This window comes from Oryzias latipes, chromosome 2 (genome assembly GCF_002234675.1).
Source record: "Oryzias latipes chromosome 2, ASM223467v1".
Taxonomy (NCBI): Eukaryota; Metazoa; Chordata; class Actinopteri; order Beloniformes; family Adrianichthyidae; genus Oryzias; species Oryzias latipes.
The window spans coordinates 11,287,876-11,315,023 of record NC_019860.2 but is presented as its reverse complement, the minus strand read 5'-3'; the positions used below and the strand labels follow the sequence as shown (position 1 = coordinate 11,315,023).

General features: G+C 40.6%; 2 protein-coding genes across 4 annotated transcripts in view; both read left to right on the top strand.

The window, feature by feature from the left end:
* LOC101164128 (prolactin receptor) overlaps positions 1 to 4,050 on the top strand; it is a 58,863-nt gene extending 54,813 nt beyond the window's left edge. For all 3 annotated transcript variants that reach the window (XM_023964539.1, XM_023964534.1, XM_023964537.1), the window contains exon 9: positions 89 to 4,050. In XM_023964539.1, the coding sequence (XP_023820307.1) occupies positions 89 to 760 (672 nt within the window). In that variant the 3' untranslated portion in view covers positions 761 to 4,050. The remainder of the gene's footprint in view (positions 1 to 88) is intronic.
* Positions 4,051 to 12,397: 8,347 nt separating this feature from the next.
* dusp27 (dual specificity phosphatase 27, atypical) lies at positions 12,398 to 26,167 on the top strand. Its single transcript, XM_023964469.1, has 7 exons — positions 12,398 to 12,475; positions 12,845 to 12,978; positions 13,566 to 13,684; positions 16,744 to 16,975; positions 17,541 to 17,758; positions 18,932 to 23,537; positions 25,561 to 26,167. Exons 2-6 carry the CDS (start codon positions 12,863 to 12,865, stop codon positions 21,694 to 21,696), a joined length of 3,450 nt encoding a protein of 1,149 aa, XP_023820237.1. The 5' UTR covers positions 12,398 to 12,475; positions 12,845 to 12,862; the 3' UTR covers positions 21,697 to 23,537; positions 25,561 to 26,167.
* Positions 26,168 to 27,148: the final 981 nt, after the last annotated feature.

Here is a 27,148-nt window from a genome sequence, read left to right as displayed (position 1 = left end):
TCACCTTTACTCATTTTTACACATCTTTTTACTCTTCTACTGGGGTTCTGACTCTTCCTTCTGTTCTTTTATCCCTTCTTATCTTCAGAAGGGTCACTTGGAAGAAATCAACCGGCACTTTAGTAACTTTCATGGCTACAGACCCCCGAGTTACTCTGAAGAAGCGTGGGATCATGTGAGCGCCGACGAGCTCTATGTGACTGCACCAAAGGACTTGAGCACCTTGAAGGGGGCCTTGAAGTTTCCTAGCCACCTGACACCTCTCTCTGCCACGCATTCTATACCTATCCAAAACCCAGTGTCCTACGTCCAGAACGTTTCGCCCTATTGCACTTCCCCACCTGAAGCTTTTGCCCCATTGCTGGACGCGCCTCCCCTCTGGCAGGCACCAGAGATCGTTTCTGTGCCAGGAACAGACTACAGCATGATGGAGCATCCCGCCCTGGCTAACACCATTCCAGCTTCCAGTCCAACTGCGTGCATTGCCAGCCACTCACCGCCACAGGATTTCTACACCTGCGTGGAGCTCCTAAAGGATAGTGGGGAGGTGCATCTGGTGCCATGTTTGCCACCAGCATACTGCAGGGAGTTTCTGCCCTTCCCGAGCATTGAGTTAGCGGCCAAAGATGAGAAAAAGAAGCTCGTAGAGTTTCAGGTTCAAAGGAGCACGATAAAAGATCCTCAGGCAGAGAGGAGCGAAGCAACTGTGCCTCTGCTGCCTGTTTCTGTCGCAGACACTGGCTACGTTTCCGCTTGCTAAAGGTCCGACCTAGCTTCAAAAAAGTGTCTGAAGACAAGCTGTGTGTGGATATATTAACACTTTTGATACTGTCTTTGTGTTTGAACATGTTGATATTTTCAAAAGAAAACCCTCCTCAGGACCTAAATGTCTTTCTGCGTTTAGTAACTTTGGTCACATAGACTCTTTTTCACTATGAGGGACCAAAGCAGTGAATGCTAACGTTTTTGATGTCAACATCATGTGTACAAACTAATTTTGGAGGAAAAGCCAAAAAAAAAAAAGCACTGGTAACATGAACTGCTGGATCTCTTGATTGCGTCTTTGTTGCCTGCATTGGTTGATGAACTTGTTCTTCGTATGACCAGGACAAAACAGTATTACTTTTTAGGCATTTTTACTATCAAATGCAAACACTAAAAGAAAGGGTTTCAACAATTGACAGTATAAGAGACCTTGACGGAGCAAGTTTGACATAATCCATAGAAAATGTCTTGCTTCTGACTTACTTCAGTACCGATTTCTGTGTGATACGGATGCTGCCATGTTGGAGCCAGACTTTGTCAGTAATTAGTGATTGGTCTAAGTCGGTATGAGTCAATGTTTCTTTGGGAACCCCTCTTACCAACCAGGACTGAGCTTGTTGGAAGTCCACACCCCTACCACTTTAAAGCAGGCTACACAAAATCTGTAAATCAAATGTTTTATTTTGAATGTTTGACATGATACTACCTACTTTAATGGAGGCATCTGATTGGTCAGTTTAAAACTTGAATAAAAATCAATAAATATTGGATTAGCAAATTCATGTAAAAAAAAAGCAGGTATCGCACCAAGAATGGTTATTATGACAGATAGAATGACTGAGTAATATCTGTTTATTTCTCAGTAGAAATCTATGGGATTTGGGGTTCTTGGAGCCAGGAGGTACTTCCTGTTTGGAACACAAGGGGGAAGGGTTACTCAGTCCAGTTCTCATATACAGTCAATGGCTTCTATGAGTACTAAAGCAGGAGTAATTCTTAAAAAAAAAACTACTAGAAACTGCTGGATGCTCTTTGTTCACGCTTTCCATCCACAATTGGACTAATAAACAGAAGCTAAAACTGTTTCTGCATTGCCTGAGCCCTACCAAACCGCAATCCAAGCTGTTATAAAGTAAACCATCCTTCAACTGCCCCGATGATTAGAATATAACCCCTCAAAGAGGTTGTTTTGAATTTAAAAGGCGTAAAACTGTCAATATGTGCAATGAAATTTATGGATTCAGTTTAATCTTTCAAGATTAAAGTGTCCTAAAGAGACAAACTTTTGTATGAAATATAGAATGGCATTTCTGAAAGGAGGTCATTTAAACTTTTTGGGGGTTTTTTTGCAGGTCAAAGATAAGATTTTGGTTTAAACCAAACCAAATTGTTGCAACTATTCTTTATAATATTTGTAGGTCAACTTTACAGGATTTAAAGACTTCAAAGTTTTATAAAAATTGTGTTTGGCTTGATTTATTTTCGGCATAAAATGGAATGGGATGGGGAGGTTTAAAACCTAAATTGTTTTTCTAAAAAATAGGGGCTGCCCTTTAATCTTTTTTTGGCTGTTTTTTTATAAGTATAATTTTGTCTAATTACAAACATTTTATTTTGAAATTTGCCCACCTGGAATTGTTAAACACCTACAATTCCCTTAGGATTAATTATACCATATTTGTAATCCCTCTTTCCTCCGATTATCTTAATCTTGCTTTCTATTAAAGGTGTTTAATAAAAGAAAAACAACTTCCAACACAAGCGGATAAAGCTCATTTTCATGGCCCCACATGCGCATAGATATGCATATTCAGGACCAGTCTTCATGCCTTGATGATTTTTCTGCTGGCACTTACACGTAAATCTGTGATTATCGTGAGCACGATTGTAATATAATCCTTGTGTTAGTGTCTCTTGTTCGCTGCGTCTGGTCGATTGTCAGCTGTGATTTGTGTGTGCAGAGATTCACAGACCAGCATTTAGTCCAGCAATCAATCTAACTTGAAGCCGCGAGCTTCAGCTCCTCCTGCAGCCATTTGTTGTTGTCTTTTCAGCTTGTTGCAGACAGAAAGAATATATAAAAAGTTCCAGTGTGAATTAAACTAACCACCTCTTGACATTTACACAAGTACAGTATATATTTTTATTACCAAGCTATTGTGCTTTTGTGTCAAAATGTGACAAAAAAAATCGATATGTATTTTAGAAATGCTGAATTGTGCATCTCAGGTATTACTTTGTCTCTCAATTCAAACAGATTTTTGAATTTAAATTTGCCACAAGGACGATAATGTAGTTGCAGATCACGTTTTTAAGTAGCTATTGTGTTGAAGATTGGTTGTAAAGACAGACTGATGACAGATGACAAAGATACAGTGAGCTACTTTCCACCATGCACCAAAGAGCCATCCATTTCTAATTGAATGGCTATTTCCTTGCTGAAAAACTGTGTTGATGCATCAACGGTATTGAGCCGTAAAATCCAGTTGTTAAGGTGGTTAAGGTGAAATCCAACCTTCCCTGCGATCTTCGGAACTCATCCAGCAGCGATGTTGTGCTGTCGCTTGTGTCGCATTCAAACGTGGTCTCGCTATCTTTCTTAGTGCCTTTACGTGCCTTTTTTTCTGTGTTTGTTTGCTTTTCTCCCCTCCATCGTTGGTCCGTCGCTATCAAACACCTTTGAATGTTTCTCCGCTAGGTGAGCCGACGAACGCGGCTCGCTCAGTGCTTCGTAAAAACCCTCACTTGTGACTGAATCTATGCGAGTTCCAAACATGGAATGGATTTAATGCAATAAAGAGCAAGAAGGCTCCTGAGTGTGTAAATGAATCCAAACCACTTGAGAGGATTAAAAAAAATGCTAAAAAGAAGACAACGGAATGGTTAAAACTAACCAACTGCTGTTGGTTCTGTGATGTTTGTGCCAATAGATGCAAAAGTAGTGACTTTAACAGCAAGGACATGTTTGGAAGTAAAAATTCCTCACCTGAAAAAAAAATTACTGAAGAAACTGTATTGACATGTGAGTTTAACAAAAATAACACTGGATGGGTGTTGAATGCAAAGGCTGGCAAAGATTTATAAACAAACAATTATGCAAAGTTGATTTTGTTTTATAGGAATGTTATGACAAAAAACTAGAACCTTGAAAACCTGTTTTTTAGTTTTCTTTTAGGTTTCTCTTGATGTTTACCTCTGCTTCATCATTAACTAAAGAATCGTGTTAAATGTTCAGCTCAAGGCACTTTCCTATTGTAGTAAATAAATTTCTCTATTTGAGCTCAACTCCTGCGTTTCCTTTCAGTTTTATTTGGGTGAAATAAAAACTGAAAACGGTTTTGGTGCTGTAAAGCTATTCAAATCTCCTGCAAATTGTGGCGTTAAAAATATACGTGTGTGTGTTTGTGTGTAAGTGTGTGTGACGGTGGGACTCAAATTAGCTACCATCCCCGGCTAAAAATAACGCCACGATTGTCAGCAAACTGTTGATAAACATGCAGGCAGCCTTCGAGCTGTTGTTCCCGGCAGGGTGAGAAAATTTGATCTTGAGACAATTCAAGCTCTGTTGGTGTTGATTCAGCCTCTGAAAACATTTTGTTGGCGGGCTTAAATATGGAAGATGTTGACCTTCAGAGATATCCGCTTTGGAAAGTTCATCACATTTCTTTCTTTTCCCGTCAGGTTTAGCAAATAAGTTGAAAGAAAATCGAAACGTGAAGGTCTGAAATGAAATGCAAAGAACGTAACAGCATAAGTGGAAAATAGAGACAAACTATAGTTAAAATTGCTTAATAGATTAAGGACATGTTGGGCTGTCTGAAAGAAGCTGTTTGATGCATAATAAATATCATTAAAAGCCCAGACTGGCTCAAAAATAGTTGAAGGCTTAAAAGAAAAAGCAGATGCTATACTAAGTGCAACATTCTTAATTACCTGAAATGTGAGTCATCTTCAAAAGGAAGCTAAATCAAATATTAAAATGTAAATTAATTGCAAATGCCAATGTGACTTTTGAATTCCGATAGTGTTGTGACTCCAGCAGTACCATGAGATGACGTCTACAACCCATTTCTTTAGAGGGTCGCACAGCTCTCCATGTGCTCACCAGAGGTAGCTTGACTGGTATTAGCTACCAAGATGAGACCCTTTGTGAGGCCATGTGCTAGTGTGATTGGCCCTGGGTTCCTCCCGATGCGACACAATGTGGCTAGAGTGTTTCAGCAGTTCCTGCTAGACGAAGGTATTGATGTAACAGACTGGCTGGGCAATTGCCCAGACCTGAAACCGCTTGAGCACATCTGGACATCATGTCTCGGTCCATCAATCACATTGCCATTATATATTAATGGTGTAACAAATAATCCATGAATCCAATTGTATTCCTACAATCCAACCACGATCAATCTGTGACACGCAAGTTGTTAATCAAATCATCCTATACCATCATAAAATAATTTCAAAATGAAAAAGAAGATTATTTGGATCTTGGAAAATACCATTTGGACTGAGGTGCAATAGGTCTATTTTACTATATCGTAAAAACAACCAAGTGACAGCACAGCAGAGAACACACACGAGATGTCAGCAAAAACTGATCACTCCATCATTCCAGTAAAAAGTGTGGACTGAAGAGGAGAGACAGAAGGCTGAAGGCTAAAATATCTTAAGGTTCAGGAGGCCCGAAAAGGCTGGCTCCCCATCCCGCAGCATGTCTCTGTCTGGCCGCCAGCTCGCCACTGAGAAGCCGTGTTGATTGAAATTGCTCCCGCTCCATGAGCTCTGAGACAGACCATCTAGGGCAGGGGTGGGCCATTATTTTGGCTCACAGGCCACGTAGGGTTCTGGATAGAAGGGCCAGACCAGGAGCAGATGCGTTGAGTGAGAAAGAAATAACATGGAATCTGGATGAAAACATTTGAATTGAAAATTATATTTTAAAACAGAGCATTTTAGAGTTTTAGGGTTAAAACTTTTTTCTCATTTTAGCGCCGATTGCATCAATGGCTTGATGTACCAAATGTAAAACTTAGAGAAATGCTGCATTCATGTGGTGTTTGAATGATCATGAGAATGAAAAACAACAAATCTTCCAACACCACTTGGATGCAAGAGCAGGTCCCCAAACTTTTTTTGTGAGGGCCACAATAACTCTTTTTCTTTGAAACTTTAAATTTATTTAATATATTTGTTTTATTAAAAAGCCCTATAATAAAGTTTTATTAGTTTATGAACATTTTATTTATTTATTATTACTTTTTATTTATCCTTTTTTTTTTTACTTTTCCTGTCCAACAGCTGGGCAGACAGATGAGGTATGTCTGAATAAACCCCTTTTGTAATTCAGGCCAAACTTTATTCATTTTAATCATATTTGAAAATCTTTGTGTTGGACTGGACGGAAAAGGAAAGGAGGGAAGAAGAGAGAGCAGGATGTTAGAAAGAGGGGGGATAGGAGGGTGATAATAGGAGGGGAGGGGATAAAACCATGAAGCAGCATAAAGCAACAAGTTGCTGGATAGTTATTATTACGGTAAGGTTGGGATGTAATACAAATCTCAAAGGGCGGGGCCTGTCCACACACACACTCAAATGTTATAAAAACACCTGCTAGCTGCAAAAATGTCCACATGTCAAAATGTACACAAAACAGATAGTGTTCACACACGCATAATTATGCCTTCAAACCAACTAGAGGGGAAATATTTCATTCATTCAATCATGCAAACTATTAGTGCAAAGGTGAGCTAACACCTGTGCTCAATTGAGTGTTTATGTTCTTCTAAAATGGATGGTGGAATGTGAAAAGAAGGAGGGAGAGTGCCCAGCCATCCCCACACCAAGACCCCTGCCGCAGCAGCTGCAGCAGCCAGAACCCCCCGACGCCATACGTCAGAAGGCAGAGAACAACCGCCCCCCGGGCGATCACATCCGCCACCCAGGCCAGGGCCAGCAGGACCGCCTCGAGGCTTCCAGAGCCAGAGAGCAGGGAGGCACGGGGGGAAAGAGAGTGCCGCCCCAGCACAACCAGGAGAGCACCCCCCCCCCCCCCGCCACGCCGGGAGGGCCCAACGCAGGGCCCCACCCGAGAAGGGTTCCCACAGCCCCAGAAAAGCACCACCCAAGAGTTCTAGGCACCCCCCCCCCAACCCCAAGTACGAGCCAGGACCCCCCAAGGGAGACTCGCTCCGCGCTCCAGGCAGCCACCAACCCGGCCCACGGTTGGTCCAGAAAGGAGCAAGGCAGGGGCCAGCCATCCCCACCCAGGAGGGGGGCATCCCGGGGAAAAGGGGGGCCACGTGGGGTGTTGTAAACATGGCCCGACCAGGCTTGGCCACAGTTGGAAATTTGGCAAAGCCCAGCACTCAGGGACAAGGGCCAGAACCCACCCCACAGGGACACGGACACCCCCTGCTCAGGTGTGAAGTTAGCCCCGACCTCTGGCCTTGCCAGAAGGCTCAGGGATCCCTCTCCCTGCGTGGAGAGAGGGCCGCCGGGCCCAGGAAACCAGCACCCAGGGGACACGGCCGCCGTTGCCAAGGGTCCAGTACCCCCTACCAGGGATGGGGTAGGGCACAGATGGTCCAAGGTCCCACCTTCCTTGCGAAATGTGTGTGCATGTGTTTGTGAGGGTGTGCATGTGTGTGTGTGATTATGTTTGAATCTAATTTTGAGGAGTAAAGGGTGTGTGTACTAAGGGGGTGCAGTTAAAATTGGCAGGTAGGGCACTGAGGGGACATCTCCTGACTACTCACAGTGATGTCCCATCACCCTCCCCACCAAGGGGCCCTAAATGTCTAAGGTGCGGTTAAAATTGGCGGGCAGGGCGTTAAGAGGACATCTGCTGCTTGCTGGCAGTGATGTCCAAGCACCCCCCCTACCAAGAGCCCTATATGTCTAAGGTGCAAAGAAAACCAAGAGAGGGTGGGCTATTCCATGCGGCAACTATGGAAGGGGACCACTGCCAAGTAGCTCCTCCACCCAAGGTGCATCGCAGGCTAACCCCCCCACCCCCTCACCCTAATATGAGATTATATGAGGAAGGGGGTAAATTGGGGACAGCTGGTAAACTGTGTCCCGGTGGTCAAACAGCCGTCTCCCCCCCCCCCCCCCCCCCCCAGCATAGGGGCCAGGTCCCCTCAGCCCAGGGGTCCCAACCCCCGAGGCGCCGACACCCCAGGCCCAGCACCCCCCCCCCCCCACCCCACACAGAGAGAGGAGCCAGAAAGCGCCCCCCCCCCAGCTTATAAACCTTTTATTAAAATAAATAACACTATTTATGAAATAAAAAATGACCAAATAAATCTCTCTGTGATTTTCATAGACAAAAAGTCTTTGAAATATACTGATATATTAAATAGAAAAAACAATAAATGGTGGATCCTCTCCCGTCTTTGTCCCGCTGAGACTTTGAGGGCTGCAGCTCCTTACATGTCTCACAGTTTGCGCTAAAACTAAGCAGCTGTGTCCTGCACATCTGTTTCTCATCCAGTAATAATTTATAAAAAAATCAAATTTCTACGACTTCTGCTGCAGCTAAGCATATATCTGCGTTCCCTTTCACCAGTACAATGTTCCCTTGTTTATTGGAGGAGTTCCATTCTAAAAAGAACCATGATTGGTGAAATCCACTGAGCATGATTACAGACGTTTGTGGCAGGAAAACTCCTCAATGCCTAAATACACTTTTCTCAGACAGACATGAACATTTTCACCCTTATCTCTTGTTGAAATTCTTAAACATTCATAGAAATTAGGTCCAGGATCTTAGAATGAAAACAAAGATCTGATCTCACAGATTTCTGTAGATCTGAAGAGCTCCGCGTTTCTGTCCAGGAGACTCGGCACGGAGGAGATTGTTTGACAAGGTCTCCAGCCAATCAGGATACAGAACATGGTGTGTTACTTGGTGTGCTGTTATTTAGCATTATCGCTCTAAAAGAATGAGCTAAACCGGGAAAGATGAACTGCGATGGAGAAAGGGAAGACTGTCTTCCGTTCTATTTGACAAGGATTTTAAAGGATTTCAGGTTGGAGCACGGACTGCAGAATAGTGGAATAAAATTTCACATTCCATGCGGGTCTTGATCGTGTGGCCAGATAAAAAAAAAAAAGAAAGCATGGGTCTGATATTGTTCAGTGGGCCGGAGCAATAATGGAGCCGGGCCGGATCCAGCCCGAAGGCCGTAGTTTGCCCACCCCTGATCTAGGGTGTACCCGACTTTGGCCAACAGTAAACCCTGCTCCAGAAACCCTGAAAGGGTTGAAATGGGTTGAGAAAATGAATGGAAGTTCAGGAGCAGTACTGTTGCATCGATCTATCATGTTGTATATTGTACCGGCTGTCACTGTCATTAAAAATGTCATGTGCGGCATGTGATGTACTCAAAATTGAGTCTCTGATGACCTCACTAAAGCTTAGAATTTGGAACTATAATAGTTCCAAATTCTAAGCTTTAGTGAGGTCATCGCGTTTGCCTCAACCAATCAGACTCAATTTTATATATATATATATATATATATATATATATATATATATATATATATATATATATATATATATATATATATATATATATATATATATATATATATATATATATATATATGTGTGTGTGTGTGTGTGTCTTCCCACAGTCAGGAGTTTCATGGTGCCATCATTGAGCAATGTGTACTCATTTTATTATGAGTCTGATCTATCCTTTATTTTAAAAATCTTTTATTCTGAAAAATGACTGGATTCGGGTGCTAAATTAGTCCAGTGGGGGGTGGGGGAGCGGTGTATTGTTGAGTCTCTTGATATCGTTATTTTGCGTACTCCCCAACCCTCGTGGTCTGCGGTCATAGAAGGGTTGTGCGTTTTTTTTTGCTAGGTCTGACAGTTTTTCAGATGGCGTTTGGGCTGGGAAACTGTGACACTACCTGGCAACACTGGTTGGTACCGTCATAATACAAACCAATGCAACTTATTGAGAAAAAAGTACATTTACATTATATACATGTAATTTTGCTATATTAATCAATTCCTAAACAATTCTTTATCAACATAGAATAATCTTTAAAACTTTAGAATAATTTTTAAAAATTTTAGAATAGTTTTTAAGACTTTGAAATAATCTTTTTTTGAAGACTATTTACTTTGATGTATCATGTCAAAGTCAAAGAATTTTCAAGGACACTGCAGGGAGTTGAACCCCGTCTAGCTGAAGCTTTTTTGACTGAACGTTGAAGGCAAAGCAAAGCAGAGTTCATGAAGATCCCCTCCCCCCGGAAAAAAATCGAGTATTTTTCAGAATGAAATAATTAAACAAAACAATAAAATAAATAAAAATGTAAGAATTTACAAAGTATGAGTGTTGGGGAGAACCCCCAATTTTTATTTACACACAAATTTTTTTTTTTACAGAATTGAATAAAACTATGTATAAATATAACCTAGTAACTTAAACTAACTAACTTTTTTTTTTGGTTGCTTAGTTTGTTTGTTTTTTTATTAGACAAAAAGACACTTAAGTCACTTTCAGAATCCCCAGTAAACTAAAGTGCTACAAGACAACCCAAACATTGCAGACCTAAAGTATAGATCTTCTTTAATCCAAACAAACATGTCCTTAAAATAAAGAAAACAATAACCCTCACGAAAAATATCAGATTGGGATCATTTCACCCAATTTAGATTATCACTCTCACTAAAATCATCAAGAAAATAAGTTATCCAGTCTGGTAGTTCCTCTGGGAGTACTGTCTTGATGGAAGTCCAAATGTTATTTAAAACTACATGACTCCCTCGTACGGTTAAATTTACTCCATCAGATAGATAGATGTTCTCTTCAGCTGGAACCAAATTTTTATGTTTAACCACCACATTGAACAGGTCACTATACCCCTTGGTCATTTTGTTGACAGTGGTCCGGAGTTTATTCATACAAGCAGGAATTCCAAATCTCCAATTTCTTCTTGGGATGATGAGGGATAAAGCTATGTTCATTTGAGGATACTTTTCTTTTAGAACCCACAGGTCTTCTGCCATCTGACTTGCAATCACCCTTGGAGGAATTGTTCCTAATTCATCCCCTTCAGCATGAATGACCAAAACTTCAGCGGGACCACTTTCCTTAGAGATCGTTTGATGGACTGCTTTAACAATGTCCTTCCAGCCCAAGTGTTTACTTCCAATCCACTTAACATTGGAGTTGGAATGAAGGCTTTTTCCAAAGGTATCATCAGCTGCAAGCGTTGGTCTTATAATGTAATGTGACCCAACGTTCCAGACATCAGGCACTCCTATTAAATGATGTGTTTTGGTTGTTGGTGAGCTGTCCCATGTAATGCTAGATGTGTCTTCTTCCATCTCCTCAGGTTGGATCCCAGTTACTGGTGAACTGGCAAAAGGACTTTCAAAATCCAGTTCATCCTCAGAGTCTAGAGCCAGATTTAGGCAGACATTTTCATAGATTAGTTTAGTCTTTTTGACTGGGGACGGGGGTTCCTCTGAACTTCTTTTTCTCATCAGTAAAGGCTTTTTGTTGTTAGGCCAGTGTTCATCCTCAGGGGGTGACCATGCATTTTCAGTAATGTTTATCTGAAAATTTCCTTCTTTTATCTTTGGTGCAAGCAAGTAGCTCTCTGAGTCTGTTTCTGAAATGTGTTTCCTTTTCAGATTGCAATTGTTGTGCTTTTGCAACGATGTCTCCATTTCCGGTAGTTTAAAAGAAGAAACTGATTTTGTCCGAAGAGGTTCCCAAAGGGAACATTTTTTCTGGTTTGTTTTCTTTGATGCAATCCATTTTAGTTGAAATTTGATGAAAGGTAAAAACTGTCTGCTTAGTTATCAATTGAATCTGGTACTAAAGGAGCTTTTTTTTTTAATTCAAGATGGCGGCCTCTTCCCAAGGTCAAAGGTCAACAAAACGTCTTTGGTGTTAGTAAACTCAAGCTAATGGCATGTCTGTGCGATTTCGTGAAAATCGCCTGAACCAAAGTGTCGTTTTCCCATGTTGTTGAAAGACACGAAAATCGTCAATTTTCAGAGTTCGCCACAAAATGGACGCCAAGCCATAGGTCTTGTGGCCATCCCATAATGATTCTGTTGACTTTTCGGGTGGAGGTTAAATTTTCACCGCAAGGAAGGAGAAACGCAAAAACCTTCAGCCACACTCACATAATAATGTAATAATAAAAATAAAATAATGCAGAAACAATATAGAAGATTTTGCCGTTAGGATAGCCTATGTCTTTAAATGCTGCTTTTCTTTTACAATATATTGGTCATGTCTTTTTGGGCTTATACCTTTCCTTTGAGGGCTTTTTGGCTTTTGGGCAATTTGAACAAATTAGACGTTTTTGTACAGTTTTTTTTGTTACACAGTTGTCATGTCATTTTGAGCTTTCGACGACTTTCGACGTGTTTTTGTTTTTCGATTTGATGCGTTTTTTTGACGTTTTGAACCTTTTTGAGTGTTTGACCCTCACGAAAAAACTATGGTCCTTGCAGTCAGTGACTGCTGCTGTGGGTCATAATAACCAACAGCAAAAGAAACAGTAAAAGGTAGTACTTGAGTAAAAGTACTGTGATACCCCCTCCTCTGGTGTCAGATGTCGGATCGTCCTCAGCCATCAGTGGGGGGAGGTGAAGGGGGCGGTCTGGCTCTAACTTTGGGAGATTGTGTCAGTGTGGCCGCTGTTGCCTTCGGAGGAGCACTCACAGCCTCAGGTAAGAACACAAACAACGGCTCACAAACAAACAGAACAACACACACAGACACACACATACAGGTCATGGACCGTTTCAGAGTTTTCACATGTCTGATCTGAGAGCTGCCACTCCTTGAACTGAAGCTCAGGGCTGTGAGATCTGTGCCGCTCTGAGGCCTGCGGGCTGAAGCAGCTGTCGTCACCTTAAAAATAGATCCCACTCTCACAACACAACGTCACATTGAATCCTGCTTTTCTTTTTTTTTTTTTATAAATCCTGTCTGTGTGTTGTTGACCTGCACTGTTTCCCCTTGACTCATCATTATAAAACCACCAACAAGTGCTGGAAGTCTAAAAAATTTTCCTTTTTTTTTCTTTTTTCCATCAGAAAGAGATCCTGGTTGCTATGGCGTCAACCGAGGAAAACGCAGAGAGCAGAGATCAGGCGGTACCTGACAGAGATGATGAGGGCGGAGACGTCCGGGGAGTCCAGTCGCAATACCTGCGCTGCGCTTCCCCCAGGTATAAACAATAAGAAATGTTTTTTTATTTATGCGACTTTGTGTGAGTAACCATGTGTGCACACCCAGACACGTACCTACAAGTACATTTAATCTCCACAAAATAATTTTCATAACAAAATAATCATTTTCACTTCCAAAATATTAGCAATAAAAAAGATGTGAGAGAGCTGCATGACCCAGAAAACCCACTTTCAGCTGCTTAAAGCATGTGTTATAAATTCTTGCAGGCAGTATTTAGATGCTGACTCAGTCTCTAAAAGAAAAAAAAAGCAGTCACTTGTGCGTTTGGCTTTTGACGGCTGTCGGGACAAGTTTAAAACTCTGGATTTCAGTAAACAGATCACTGCATCTGAATATATTCATATGAAGAGAAAAATATAGTTTAAGTTTAGCGTTATAATCTTTAACACTGAAGGAAGCAGGGTAAGATCTGCAACTAGATGCCCTCTGACCTCCTAAAAAAATTCAAAAAAATTAAGCAATCAGTTCACAGATAAAGACGCGGGTTTTCTTGTTGTTCCACACGGCTGACTAACATGCATGTTGTAGTGATGGTATCTGTCTTTGTCTTAATTTCCCTCGTAGTTTCTCCATGGCATCTGAGTCCAGGTTCTCTGCAATCTCTGGATCTGACGCTGCGAGCATTTTCATGGAGCCCATCCACCTCTCTTCAGCCATTGCTGCCAAGAAGATCATCCATGAGGGTGAGGCAACAGGGAAAGCAGCCGGAGCAACACTTTACGTCTCGTATTACCTACAAAGAATTAAATTTGTACATCTAGCTACATTCACACCGACGCGTTTAAACATCTACTTTCAAATGAAAGTCTCTGTAACTGCAAAAAATGCAGGTTTTGGGCTTCTGTATCTAAAACTGTCAGATTCACGCGTCAGACTATGTGCGAAATGCGCAGCCATTGAACGTGGGTTGTAAGTTAAACCAAGTCAAACCCCGACCAATCAGGTACTTGGATTTGGTAGAAACATATGGATGGCATCCCTTTTGATTGACAGAAGTACCAACCGTTAGAAAATTTATCATGGAGAAGAAATTAATAATTGCAATTGGTGCTCAGCTGGAATTTTATAACACCAAGTCTTTCAAATACTGGAATAAAGCTGTGAAAGAAAAAGCCTGGAGCAAGATTCACGAGAATTGCACCGCTGTGACATTTTGGACCTAGTGTCCTCCAACTGTAGGTGTCTGACAGCATCACCCGTACGTCATAAGTGCCTTACCTATTACCTATTACCATTGTCCACTTTAGATGTGGCTGCTCCTTTCTACAACCTCTTATAACCTAAAGATGTGATGCAGGTGCATGTGTCTAAGTCATAAACTCCTCCTAACACATTTTAGGAAAATTTAAACATGGTCAAAATGTCAAACAATTGCCAATTTCTATATAGTTTACTAGAAAACAATCAATACGGCTGAATGAGAAAAAGCCAAGAGTCTTCATTCAAATGGAAGTAAAGTTGCCCCCTGGTCTGTTGTTCTTCTTGCAACTGCTCAACATTTCCAGATGCAACGCAAACACTCGGTAGGGTGTAAATGAGCCAACTCCAGATCAGGCCATGCAGTTTTCAACAGACTTCTGCTTAACTCCTCGCTTCTGATTCAAAGTCAGCATGCAGGAGAAGAACCAAGTCGCATTTAGTAGAAACGCTCTGGAGTCAGAGGCGGTCCATTCCTTCACATGGTTAGTGCGGAGACACGCTCTCGCTGGAGGAGCGGGGTGACGCTGATTGAGCAAATTAGGCTCCATGACACATCTCGAATCAACTCCTGTAACAGACATTAGTGACATCTTAATGGATGCTGCATGTTTCATCTGCTGACGGCCACTGATGCGCACAGCCAGCTTCTGCATGAGTGCTATGATTTACTTGAGGCTGGAAAGCTAAGAGACAACAGCAGCACATGTGGCTGCATGCGTGCATTCCCTGGGATGACAGACAAAGTGCTTTTATCCCCGCAGGGAGCTGGAAATGCACCATGAGAGCTTTGTCGGGCTGCATGTGTTTTACCCGTGATGCTGGGGGAACATTGTTTCCCTCATAATGGGAACGTTAGCCTGTTCATATTTAATGTGTCGGAACAGGCAGAATAACAAAGTTACAGCTTCCTCTTGTCTTCAAGCTCATTTTAACTAAACCCAAACTCTTAAAAAAATGGCAAAAATGTGATATTTCATAGATTTAAAACACACATTTGTAACTACTGAGGAGCGTTTTGAATATTTGAAATTGTAGCAGTCAGATTAACACTTTAAAAAATTCCACTTTATATTACCTTATTCTTGTTTTTATCTTTACATTTTCTTAACATTTTTAGATAATAAGTCGATCATTTATTTGTTGGAGGTTGTTTATATTGTAATATTTAATAATTCGTTTTTTGTGTTAGACATCTGCCTGAATGGACTTCAGTTTTTTCGTCAGTAGGTGTCTCTCCCCTAACATCACTTTTTTTCACAATTTTTTTCCCCGTCGCATGTCATGCAGCTGACTGCTTTTCCATTAAACACTGTGTTTTTACTCTTTCTTGCCTTCAACCTTTTTGTGTTCCAGAATTGCAAAACATTTCTAATTAACAACAACTTTAGAGTTTCTACATTTTTGGTGACTTTTTCTGTGTCTCTGTTGATCAATTTCTACAGAATTGGTACTTTCAGGTTCTGTCATTTGGCCTTGACTCTCTTTCTGTATTTTATGGCAGCTTAATTTCCCTCACTGTTTAAAGCTGAAAGGTCACCAGATTCCTTTAAATACCTTGGTATCCTTGCCCTTTTTCACCTCCTGATAGAATTGTTCAAGCCTTTGTGGACATTCTACAGCCCTTTTAAAACAGCTTTATTAAGTGCTGATGAAATTTCTCAGAAAGTCTTTGCAGATTTAAAAAATTAATCAAATATAACTTAATTTTTTAACTTTTGACCTTGATGAACTCTAAGGAGAGGAGAAGAGAAGAGTCCAAATATGAATTGACAATCGAACCAAATACAACAGAGTCCAACTTCCATCGTTATTTTATCTACATGTTGTAACATCATTGCTAGTGGTTTTTTAATTATGATGAAGCTGTTTTTATCCAAAATAAAAAGAAACTTTGTAGGACATATTTTATGAAGAGCAGCAGGAGTTCATCAGAAATTCAGGTCTAAGTTGTGGGCGGGACTGTTGACACGGAGCAAGCCCGTCCCCGCTTCCTGTCATCCATCTGTTTCTTGCTCTCTAAACAGCATACAGCCCCTGACATCCCAAAGCTAACATTAATGACGCAACAAAAATGGCAAACAACATTGGAGCCATCCAGCCATGCAGTTTTGAGCCAGATGTCAGCTCGGATGAGGACAATAAAGATGTACATCAGAAGGAAGCAGAGCAGGGAACTTGTGGCCCGCCCAGTATATTTTCCACGTCACAAATCCAATCTTTCCCTAATGGCATATTTTGTCTGCTTCTGATTCACAACGATTTGAATAAAGAAATACACAGACATTTATCTTTGAACTTTATTTTCTTAATATAGGTCCTCCAATGCCACAAGAACGTGTTAAAAACCCTAAAAACACAACTTGAAGATTGTTTTAAGACACTGTGTGTCTTAAAATAAACTAACCAAAATTTTAAAAATACAAGTTCAAGAGCCCAAAGTTTGCTGAGTTGTAAAGCCTGCTTATTATCTTTGCAACTTTCAATTACTTGCAGACAGTTAATAACCACTGCTTCCATGACTGGTTTGGTTCCTCTTCTTCAGAGCTGCCACCTCGTGGCATACGAACAGAGTCTATCCCGGAATCCATGCTGGAATCAGCCGAGCAGCTGATGGTGGAGGACCTCTACAACCGGGTCCGGGACATGATTGACGACCGAAGCCCCTACAACACCCCCTGTGTGCTGGACATCCAGAGGGCTATGGTGCAGGAGCGCCTGGAGGCTCCTAGCAACCCTGTGGACGAGGTGTGGCCCAACATCTTTATCGCTGAGAAGTGAGTTTTCAGAAAAATATGTTTAGTATAGCTTTAACAAGTCATTTAATAATCTTTAGGGGTGTATTGAACTGTAATTTGACCAGTGTGGTGGATATTTGTGAAATACAGCAGTCATGATGTGATTGAAGTGTTTGCCAAGTTTGAAAAGCCACAGAAAAAAGTCCCTTTGGGAAAATTTTCGATTTTTAATCAAAATGTAGTGAAAACCATTTTCAATGAGAATTGTATTCTTGGAGTTTTTAATACGTTCTTGTGGTGATTTATGCAGCGTAAGATGTAGAGGGCAAATTTCTGAGGATTTACCGCCACTCTGCAAAAACTATATCCTAAAAAACAACACAGTTTTTTTATTTGGGCTAAAAACAGCATAATTATAATTAAAAGACCACTGGGAGCGCTTTGAAAATAGATCAAAAGATGACCAGGGTGGGATTAAACATGGAAATGTTCTCTTGAAGGATGTTGTTAGAGGACTCAAGGTACAACTCCTAAAATTGTAGGAGACCTTGTTAATTTTTAATAGTTTCATCCAAAAAAAAAATCACTTTTTTTTTGGCACCAGGTCTGTCGCAGTCAATAAAGCTCGATTAAAGCGAATGGGGATCACACACATCCTTAACACAGCCCATGGAACTGGAGTCTACACCAACGAGTCTTTCTACGCTGGCATGAACATCCAGTACATGGGCATCGAGGTGGACGATTTTACTGAAGCCGACATCTCACCACACTTTCGGCCAACTGCCGAATTCCTGGACGAGGCGCTGCTCACACATAAAGGTAAGCGGTCGTTTTTTGTTACTCATAACAGGTAGAACCACAAAGAAAGAAGAAAAAAGCTTTGTTGTTAGCAACAATTTAGCCTTGTCTCTTTCAGATTTGACAAAACCCTTATTTCAAATTTAAAACAGTCTTTGTGGGTCCTTTTTATCCAGTATCTCTCATGAGTTGAGAGGAACTTGATGCCCAGGATGTGTGGGGTACTTGGTCACACAGCTGGATTTTCTTTGAGTTTTTCCACCAGAGACATTTGCATATAAATTTTATTATAAATGCTTTCAGCTATGTTCTGTGGTTTCATTTGGCTAATTATGCACCTTTGATCTCAATGCTTAGAGTTGGCCACACAGATTATTAGTTCCTGAAAAAGGAAGTCAGGTTAACACAAATTTAGCTAAAGGTCCTGATCCTGGACAAACCCCCAATAATTTCACTTCTTAGGAATCCCAGTATAAGAACAGCTTCCAAAAACTGGAGTAACGTTTGTGAAGGCCCAGATTAAAAAAGTAACACCAATATATTTTTTGTTATTTAGCCTGTTTTGGGCGAAAAACAAACATGTTACATTTTTTAAATGCTTTTTTACACCTTTTAATTCACGTATTTCTAAATGTTACATTTACTAACTAAATATTTAGGTAGCAAGGTAAATATTTAATTTAAAGTTAAATAACAATAAATAGTTAGATGTTTCACAAATTTTCGGGCTCCGTGAACATCGCAATTGACGCGTGTTGAAAGTGAATCCAGTTTAACTTTTAATTCACACAAGTGCCAGCCATTTGTAAATTATCTGATCATGGAGGATAAAGTGACAATTGCGGTTTGAGCCCGGCCAAAATTCTATGACACCAAGTTTTTTCTTTTATATATATATATTTATATAGATAGATAGATAGATAGATAGATAGATAGATAGATAGATAGATAGATAGATAGATAGATAGATAGATAGATAGATAGATAGATAGATAGATAGATAGATAGATAGATAGATAGATAGATAGATAGATAGATAGATAGATAGATAGATAGATAGATAGATAGATAGATAGATAGATAGATAGATAGATAGATAGATAGATAGATAGATAGATAGATAGATAGATAGATAGAAATTGGCATCAAAATCCAGTTTCTGATGGTGCTAATTAGTGTTTCCTTTTGTTGCAGGGAAGGCCCTTGTTGTTTCCATGATGGGGGTTAGTCGCTCTGCTGTCCTGGTGGCATCTTACCTGATGATCTTCCAGAATATGACCATCATGGAAGCCCTCACAACCATGCGGAAAAAACGAGCAATAAATCCCAACGAGGGTTTCTTGAAGCAGTTGCGAGAGCTCAATGAAAACCTGCTGGAGGAGCGAGACGACGACGATGAAACACTCAGCCAGTGTTCAGTGATTGACGCCCGTGCTAGAGCCCAGATCTTTGGTGAAACCTCAGTTGACGATGAAGACGATACAGATAAAGAGGAAGATCAGAGTATGTTGGAAGTGAAAGCCCATTCAATAATGATGGAAGAGGAGGAAGATGGAGGTAGTGTGATGAGCAGCGTGGCCTCATCTGCGGCTGCCGCAGCGCTCAAAAGTGGGCTGGTCGGGCCGCAAAACGGGCTGGATAGCCACGACTCCTCCGCAGTTGAAGAGAAACTAGTTCTGCTTGAGAATCCCAAGCCAAATGGAGAGGAGAATGATGACAATCTTGACTCCATGATCCATGAGTGGCAGCAGCGAAATGAGAAATACCAGAATGAAGAGTGGTGGGAAGCGCAGCTCAACAGTGAAGATGAGGATGTGGAATCTCTCCTCGGGGTCCATCCAAAGCGAGCAAAAGACCTGGCACACACTGAAGTGGAAAGTGTAACCAGTGAGCAAGTAAAAGCAGTGAAGGAGAAGATCAAGTGTCGCAGCAGGCGCCTGCCTTCCGACGCAGCGTCGACCTCCAGCTGCACCAGCTATTCTGATCTTTGGAAGCAAAGACTCAAGGAGATAGAGGAAGAAGCTGCTGCCCGTTACAGGAGGAAAGAGGACGACGAGGGCAGCGACAACACAGCTACAGAAGCTGGAGAAGGAAATACAAGGATTGACGACGAAGTGGAGAGCATCCTCTCTGACACCAGCTCCATGTACAACTTTTGTCAGAAAAACAAGGAGAAGATGACGCCTTTAGAGCGTTGGCGTGTCAAAAGAATCCAGTTTGGTTGGAATAAAAAAGAACGTGAGGACGGAGAGAAAAGTTCCATCGCTGACGGAGAAAAAGGCGTGAGTGAGGATGACGCTAAGACAGTTTCCTTCAAAGACGTCAACCTGACTGCGTACCAGGCCTGGAAGCGGAGGCAGCAAAAGCGTCTTGGCGAGGAAAACACTGATGAGATCCTGGAACTCAGTCGAGGCGAGGATTCTGCCACAATCAAAAGGAGACAAAGACGGGAGGAGATTCTAGAGCGTTCCAAGAAAACTTTAGAGGAAAGTCAGTCCATGTGTGGCTGGGAGACAGAAAGCTGCATTAGCGGAGGGACGATACCTCTGTCTGCCTTCTGGGCTGATGCTGGTGTCACAGGCCCTCCCAGTGTCAACAACGATGATAACATGTCCATGCTCAGTGGCAGGTCATCTATCATAACTTCAGTTTCACAAGCTCGCAGTACACGATCTTCATCATCTGTAGTCCCTCCAGTACCACCAATTCTCCCAGTTCCTACTGTGCAAGGCCCCACAGGAGAACCAATGGTCAACCTGGCCAGTATCCAGAACTGGATCGCCAACGTCGTCTCTGAGACGATCAAACAGAAGCAGAGTGAAATGAGCCTGCCCCCTCCCTCACAAGCTGGCTCTGAACTCAGCTTCGCTGGTGGATCAAGCCTTCTTGCAGGCCGAGTCGTAGACGATGACAGAGCGTCTTTGTTAAGTGGTGCTTCCTATTCCAGCGCTCTCTCCAAAGGTCGGGGCCGGGCGTCCTCTGTCCTGTCAGACAGCAGGTTGAGCAGCACCTCAAGCCTTAGTGGGCGAGGGTCCGCCCTCAGGTCTGAGTTTGACTCCACTCTGGGTTCCAAGAAAAAGAAGATCACCACCACCAGCGTCCCGTTGTTCAGTCTCTTCCAGGACCAGGTCAACCTGGACAAGCTGGACTCTATGGACAAGGAGATCAAGTCAGAGATGAGGGAGAAGATGGCCACCTATGAAAAGAAGAAGATCCTAGAAGACAACAAACGCAGCACTCTCTACAAAAAAAAGAAACCAAAGGAGGAGGATGAGGAAGAGGAGGACAAGAAAAAAAGAGAGGAGGAATTTCTTGAGGAAACAAAAAAGAAGGAGAAACCAAAGAGGACATACGGCTTATCGGGATGCCTCAATCTTAACCCTGCACTGGAGAAAGACAAGGACACCAGCGTTGACGACTGGCTAAAAAGTGTCAGACCTCCCCAAAGGAAACAATTTTCAGTGGAAGATCCATCAGAAGATCCGTATGATGATCTCGATGCCTCGGCCTCTGAGTTTGACTTCTCAAGCCGCAGAGCGTCCTATTCCGTAGAAGACATCGACGAGGAAGCATATGGCATCACATCCAGGCTACAGTCCAGAATCTGTGAGGATTTATCAGGTCAAAACAGGGAGCTTTTGTGCGAAGGGTTCACACAATCGCAAAGCAGCAGGCTGTGCAGGACTCGGGAGCAAGCCGAGGAAACGGAGAGCAACAGCGACTTCTCCTCCAGGAGAAAGTTCACTCATCACTCACGGTATGAAGGCAAGGAAACGGGTGCAACGGGGAGCAGGAAGGAGGACAACAGTAGCGATGAGGAAGAAGATGTAGCTGCCTTCATCGCCCAAACCAGACAGAGAATCAGAGCTCGAGCTCTCGCCGAGGCCGAAGACGACGAGGTGCTCGCTGCGTGGAGAGCACAGCAGGAAGCAAAGTGTCAGAGCAGGAGTGAATTTTAGGAAAATAGTTCAACAGCTTTTTGGCTTTTTTAAAAAGTTGGCATTAGAAATTTAAAAAAGAATTGTGTTGTATAGATGTAGTATCATAAGTAACACTCGTTATTTGAATCAAAATGATGTAGAAAATCCTCCAAACACACACATCCAAAATTAAGCTACATTTAGTTTTGTCGTTTCTCGTCAGTAAGTCAAACCACTTTGGAAGCATACTTGAAGAAAAGAAGCAATCTAATTTGTAAGATTTTAAAATAAATAAATGTTTGCATAAGCAGTGGTCTGTGGATTAATTTCATTCAGTTGTCTTCTGATCTGCCCCACAAAGTGGAGACCACAATAAATTACCTAAAATAAACCACAGAATTAAAAAACTTGCTTCTTCCCTTGCTTCCCCAGGCCTTTACCACCCCCTTATGTCTCTGCCAGCCTGGTCAGTGCTGGACGTGACAAATTCGTGAAAGCAAAACAAAAAGTCAAAGTGGCAGATTTTCTGTTGGTTTTATCTTAATAACAACCATTTTTAGAAGAACCTTCAGAAGTACATTGTTGGATTTTCTTGGCAACAAATGTTTTTTCAAATAGCTTCCCATTGATGCTTGAGGAGTTAAAAATCTCAAGGAGTTCAAATTTGTAGCTGGTACTAAAGGTGTTTTTTTTTTGGAAAACTCCAAAGGGTCGTCCCGAGGTCAAAGGTCAACAAAACTTGTGCACTTAATCTGGAGGTGTGTGTGTGAAATTTAATTCAGATTACTGAAATAAAAGTTTTATTTTTCCATATTGTGGGTATGGGTAAAAAACTCCTAATTTCCAACTTTGTTACAAAATGGAATATATATTTCCCTTGGGTGCATACCCAACACGCGTGTTTTGAATTTGTAAGTGGATTCTAAAATATTATTTTGAGTCCCATATGAGATTTTGGTCCCATTCATTTTTTTGACACTTCCTTGGATGTCACCATTTTTTTTCGGAGGGGGGACCAGATACTATGCCCAAAATTCCTTTTCACCGGGTACTAGACGCGTGCAAATTTTGGTACGTTTTTTAACATGGGGCAGGGGCAAAATTGTGGTAGCGTGATGCGGTGGTAGTGTTATGGTATGGGGCTGCTTCCTGTTTTGGGCAACTTGAGAAGGCACACATTGTCCTCATCCCTAATGGATCTAAAAAAGAATACAAAGGGTTAAATCATAACTCTTTGCATTTTCTGTCAATTTGAGAGTTTTTATTTAATATTTGAATTTGTGTTATCTTCCTTTTGGAGAGTATGGGATGTCAAAGAACATTAAGGAAGCCCTTGTAGAAGAAGAAGAGAAGGGAGAAAACTTGTGGGCTCTATGAAACTGTAAACATCACTCTTGTTCTAACAAATGTAAAACTTCCACCTTAAGGACATTTAAAATTTGCTGTAAAGAGCAACTGCAGATCCTCTCCAAGGCAGCATGAAAGCAGAACAGGAGCTCAATCCTCCTGGAGACATAAAAAGTGATGTGAAAGCTCCCCCTTGTGTCAATAAAAGGACTTCGTCTGTTGCTTTCCACCTGGAAGGAGATCTGCGTAAGTCCCTTAGGCAGTAACCGTATAATAATCTCAGCAAAGGATTTGTTCCCAGGACCCTCACAAAGACAGGCGACCTTAAACTCTCCAACCCTGCTGGCCCAGCCAGGGGCATTTAACCCACATCACCAAGCAGAGAAAAAGACGTTGAGGCTGCTTCCACTGATGAGCTCCCACTCTCCAGGAGACATGTTCCTGTTCCAGACAAGAACAAGTGCAGTTCTTTCTTCTGATCATCCAGGTGAAAGAGCAGAACCCTGCAGAGAAGCTGCACCTGAGCCACTCAGGTAAAACCTGCTCTATTTGTCCTGCTCAGTTAAACAGTGGAAGTTTTTAGTTCTGGTGATTTGACAACTGAACAAAGTTATTAAAGCTTTCAGAATTTACAGATAAATGTGTGCGTTTATTCTAGTTTTTGTTCATATGTTCATTCAGAGGGGATTTAATGTATCCTGCCTGTTAACATGTTAAAAGGTCAAGTGTCCCTTTAGATTTAAGTGGGTTTATAAGCGTTGTCGGTGGTCTATATTGTTATCTTATTTCTGAAAAGTGTTTGATTTTTTTTATTATTTTTTTTGTGAGGCACTTTATCAATTGGGGATTTTAAAGGGGTGAAAAAGGAATTTGGAACAACATATTATAAGAAAATTCACAAAGATATGCATTTGAATTTATACTGACTGAAAGTCTATCGTAAAAACCTTTTTCAAGATTAATTTTTCAGTGTTTTTTGAAATATTTTTGGGGTTTTACAAGATAATTTTTCCAAGTATTTTCCGAGATAATTTAGTCATGAATAACAAACGCAAAAAAACTGCAAGATTCTTTTACTTTGTTGACAAAAGGGATGGACTAAAATGTACATTAAAAATTCCCAGACAATACATTTTATTTTGTATACAACTCACAACAAATAATCAAATCTACATCTTACACACTCTTTGTTATTAATTCAGATTCCTGATATATTCCCCATTAATTAAAGTAAAGTTACTCTTTCTATTACAGCAAACACATTTGTTACAGTAATGCACTTTTGAAAATTTTTGAGTGTGTGTGAATTCTTTAAAAAGACATTTTTTTTCACTTTTTTTTACCGTGGTTTCAAAGATATTGTTCTTTTTTTATAAATCTTTTCCTTATATGTTCTTTTTCATGATAATGTTTTTTTCGAAAAACAAACTTAAAAACTACAACAACCAAAAATATTTCAAAAATCAAACTTTAGAGCAAAAGGACAAGGAAACATCTACCAAGTGAGTTACTTCTGACGTTTATAGTTTATAGTTTCAAAAATAGTGATGGCTTTTTGATTAATAGTAGTATATGTGGAATCTGTATTAACATAAATGAGTGTCTGTTATGTACTTTTGATTAATTGTCATGAGTTGTAAACAAAATGGATTGTATGGGTTGTTTTGGTGCACTTTGTTGACGGTCCCTGCCTGTTCTGCAGCTTCATAAGCAGCAGGCAGATCCTATTTAACTAATGACTCCAGTTGTCATTCATTTTCTGCATCACTACAAACAAACTGAACTGTTCATCCTAGACGCTGTGGCTTTGGTTTGTTTCTAATTTTAACAACCAGCCAGTAGTTTTAATGCATTTGAGGTTCATAAATAAATTATCTTGGCGAAAAATTAACAGATTTTGAAGAAATTTAATCCAAGACAGTTTCCATTTTGAAGAATAACGTGGTAAGTTCAACTCAATTGGATGACATCCTGAATATAAGTTTTTTTAAATGCTTGACATGTTTTGCGTAGTTGCCTGTGCTGCTCCTTAGTTCTATTTATTTAAAGAAGAAAAACAGAAACAAGATATGCCTGTACTTGTCAATCTTAAGATACATTACAACCTTTATTTGTGTCTTAAAAGTGTAAATAATTTTATTTCAAAGTGACAGCAGTCATCAAAACCTTAAATGTGGTGTTTAAGTACAGGAAAAAATGATTAATAATATTAATATTGTTTTTTTTAATAAACAAAATGTAGATGTCTATCATCAAAAATTACATAATATAAGTCTGCAGAATACGGTGATGTAAAGAAAATCATTTCTGGTGCTTTTCCTGTTGTTTTTTTTACGCTCTTTTTTTTTTATTCAAATGTTTAAATCTGAGTTTGTGTGCTGAGGGGGTGTTGCATAAGAGCAGTCACTCTGGCCTGAGTTCATTCATTCATTAAGCCCCAATTAAAATTCCACCCAGATGACTTGTTTGTTTGTGAAGGATGAGATCTCATCATAATCGTCTTCCTTGGGGACAAGCATAAAACAACAGTTATGTTTTTTTTTTTCACCCCCGTAGCAACGGGATGCAGGAGAGTTCACTCATGGATGCTGACGTCAAGGGGTTAGTGAAAGTCAAACAAGAGAGCCCGGCCCAGATGCCATCCGCCAAACAAAACCCAGAGAAGGAAATGAAAAGCAACAAAGAAGATTCTTCTGAGAATAACAGCAAGGATGGGCTAGAGAATGATGGGAAGAAAACTTCGAAGTATAAAACTGTGTCCTATAGAAAGATCCGCAGAGGAAACACCAGACAGAGGGTTGATGAGTTTGAGGCTATGGTGAACTCATAGCTCTGTGCTCCAAGCATGATGACACATAGTGATTATGCATAAATGAAAAATTGTATAGGGATGCTCCATCAAAAATGGTATTTTGTTGTTTTTTCTACATAATTTTGGGGCTTAAAAGCACTTTTCTTTTGTTGGAAAACAAGAAAACTGGCTCCCTTTTTTTTAATGTGCAACAAGCTTCTTCATGTATGTTTTGCCTAAATCTTTTTATCAAATGTCATGCTTCTGGATTAAAGAAAACAGAATTTAGCCATTGCAAATTTGCAAAACAATTCCTACTTCTATGGAAAGATGTTTTCTTGTTTAAACAGAATAATAAAGATAGAAGGAAAATTTGTGTTTTTTTTATTCTGTATGTTTATCTTGCAGTATTTGCAAAACTTTAGAAGTTGCTTTGCAGTGATACATTTTATGTAACATTTTCAAGCCGTTCAAGTTGAGGAACATGAGAGCCTTGCAACACCTCCACTCACTGTTGCTCACTGTTGCACTGCTCCCTGTCTGCTTTATCCCTCACTCCTAACACACAGTGTATTGATGGACGCAACAGATATCTTCCACTTATGTTAGTGTCAGGATTTCACTCTTGAATGTAACATTTGTTGTTCCAGCAGATCTAAAATAACCATTGTGAAGCTGACAATCGTAACCTACTCAAATTAGCAGCTTGGCACTTGTATCCCCTTACTTTCTCACCCTCTTTTCTTTTTTCTACCCCCCCCCCCTTTTTCACACTTTATGAAATGTGTTCACTTATTTTTCACAAAAAAAAGTTACATGTGGTCTATGCCACTGCTCAAAGTGAGATGTGGGAAGAAAAAAAAACGGTCACAACTATGAAGTTATATTCATATCTATCAAATCTGAAACCAAGCCAATCTTTTGAAAACACAAACTATGAAGTGCTTCCAGCAGTTTGCTCTTCTAAAATGCAGGAAAGTCATTCTGACTGACTGGACAGGGCATAAGGCTAAATTCAGACAAAATGTAAACAGTAAATGCTCAAATCTAAAAAACGGCTATTTAGAATTCAACTTTTCACTGTATAAATGTTTAAATTTTTCCTTTTAAATAAAGTTAAAGTGAAACAACACATCAACCACAACACCAAATATAAATTAAAATATACAAAAGAGAAAACATGAACAAAAAGGTTTAAATTAAAGGTTTAAAAGGTTTAACCCTTGTGCTATCCTAGGCATTTTACCATTGGGAGTTGGGTCATCTAGACCCACTAGACAGTGCGCTGAACCTTTTTTCTTCAATGATTTGTGAACCTCACTGGTGTCCATGGATAACATGAAATCTTTCCAC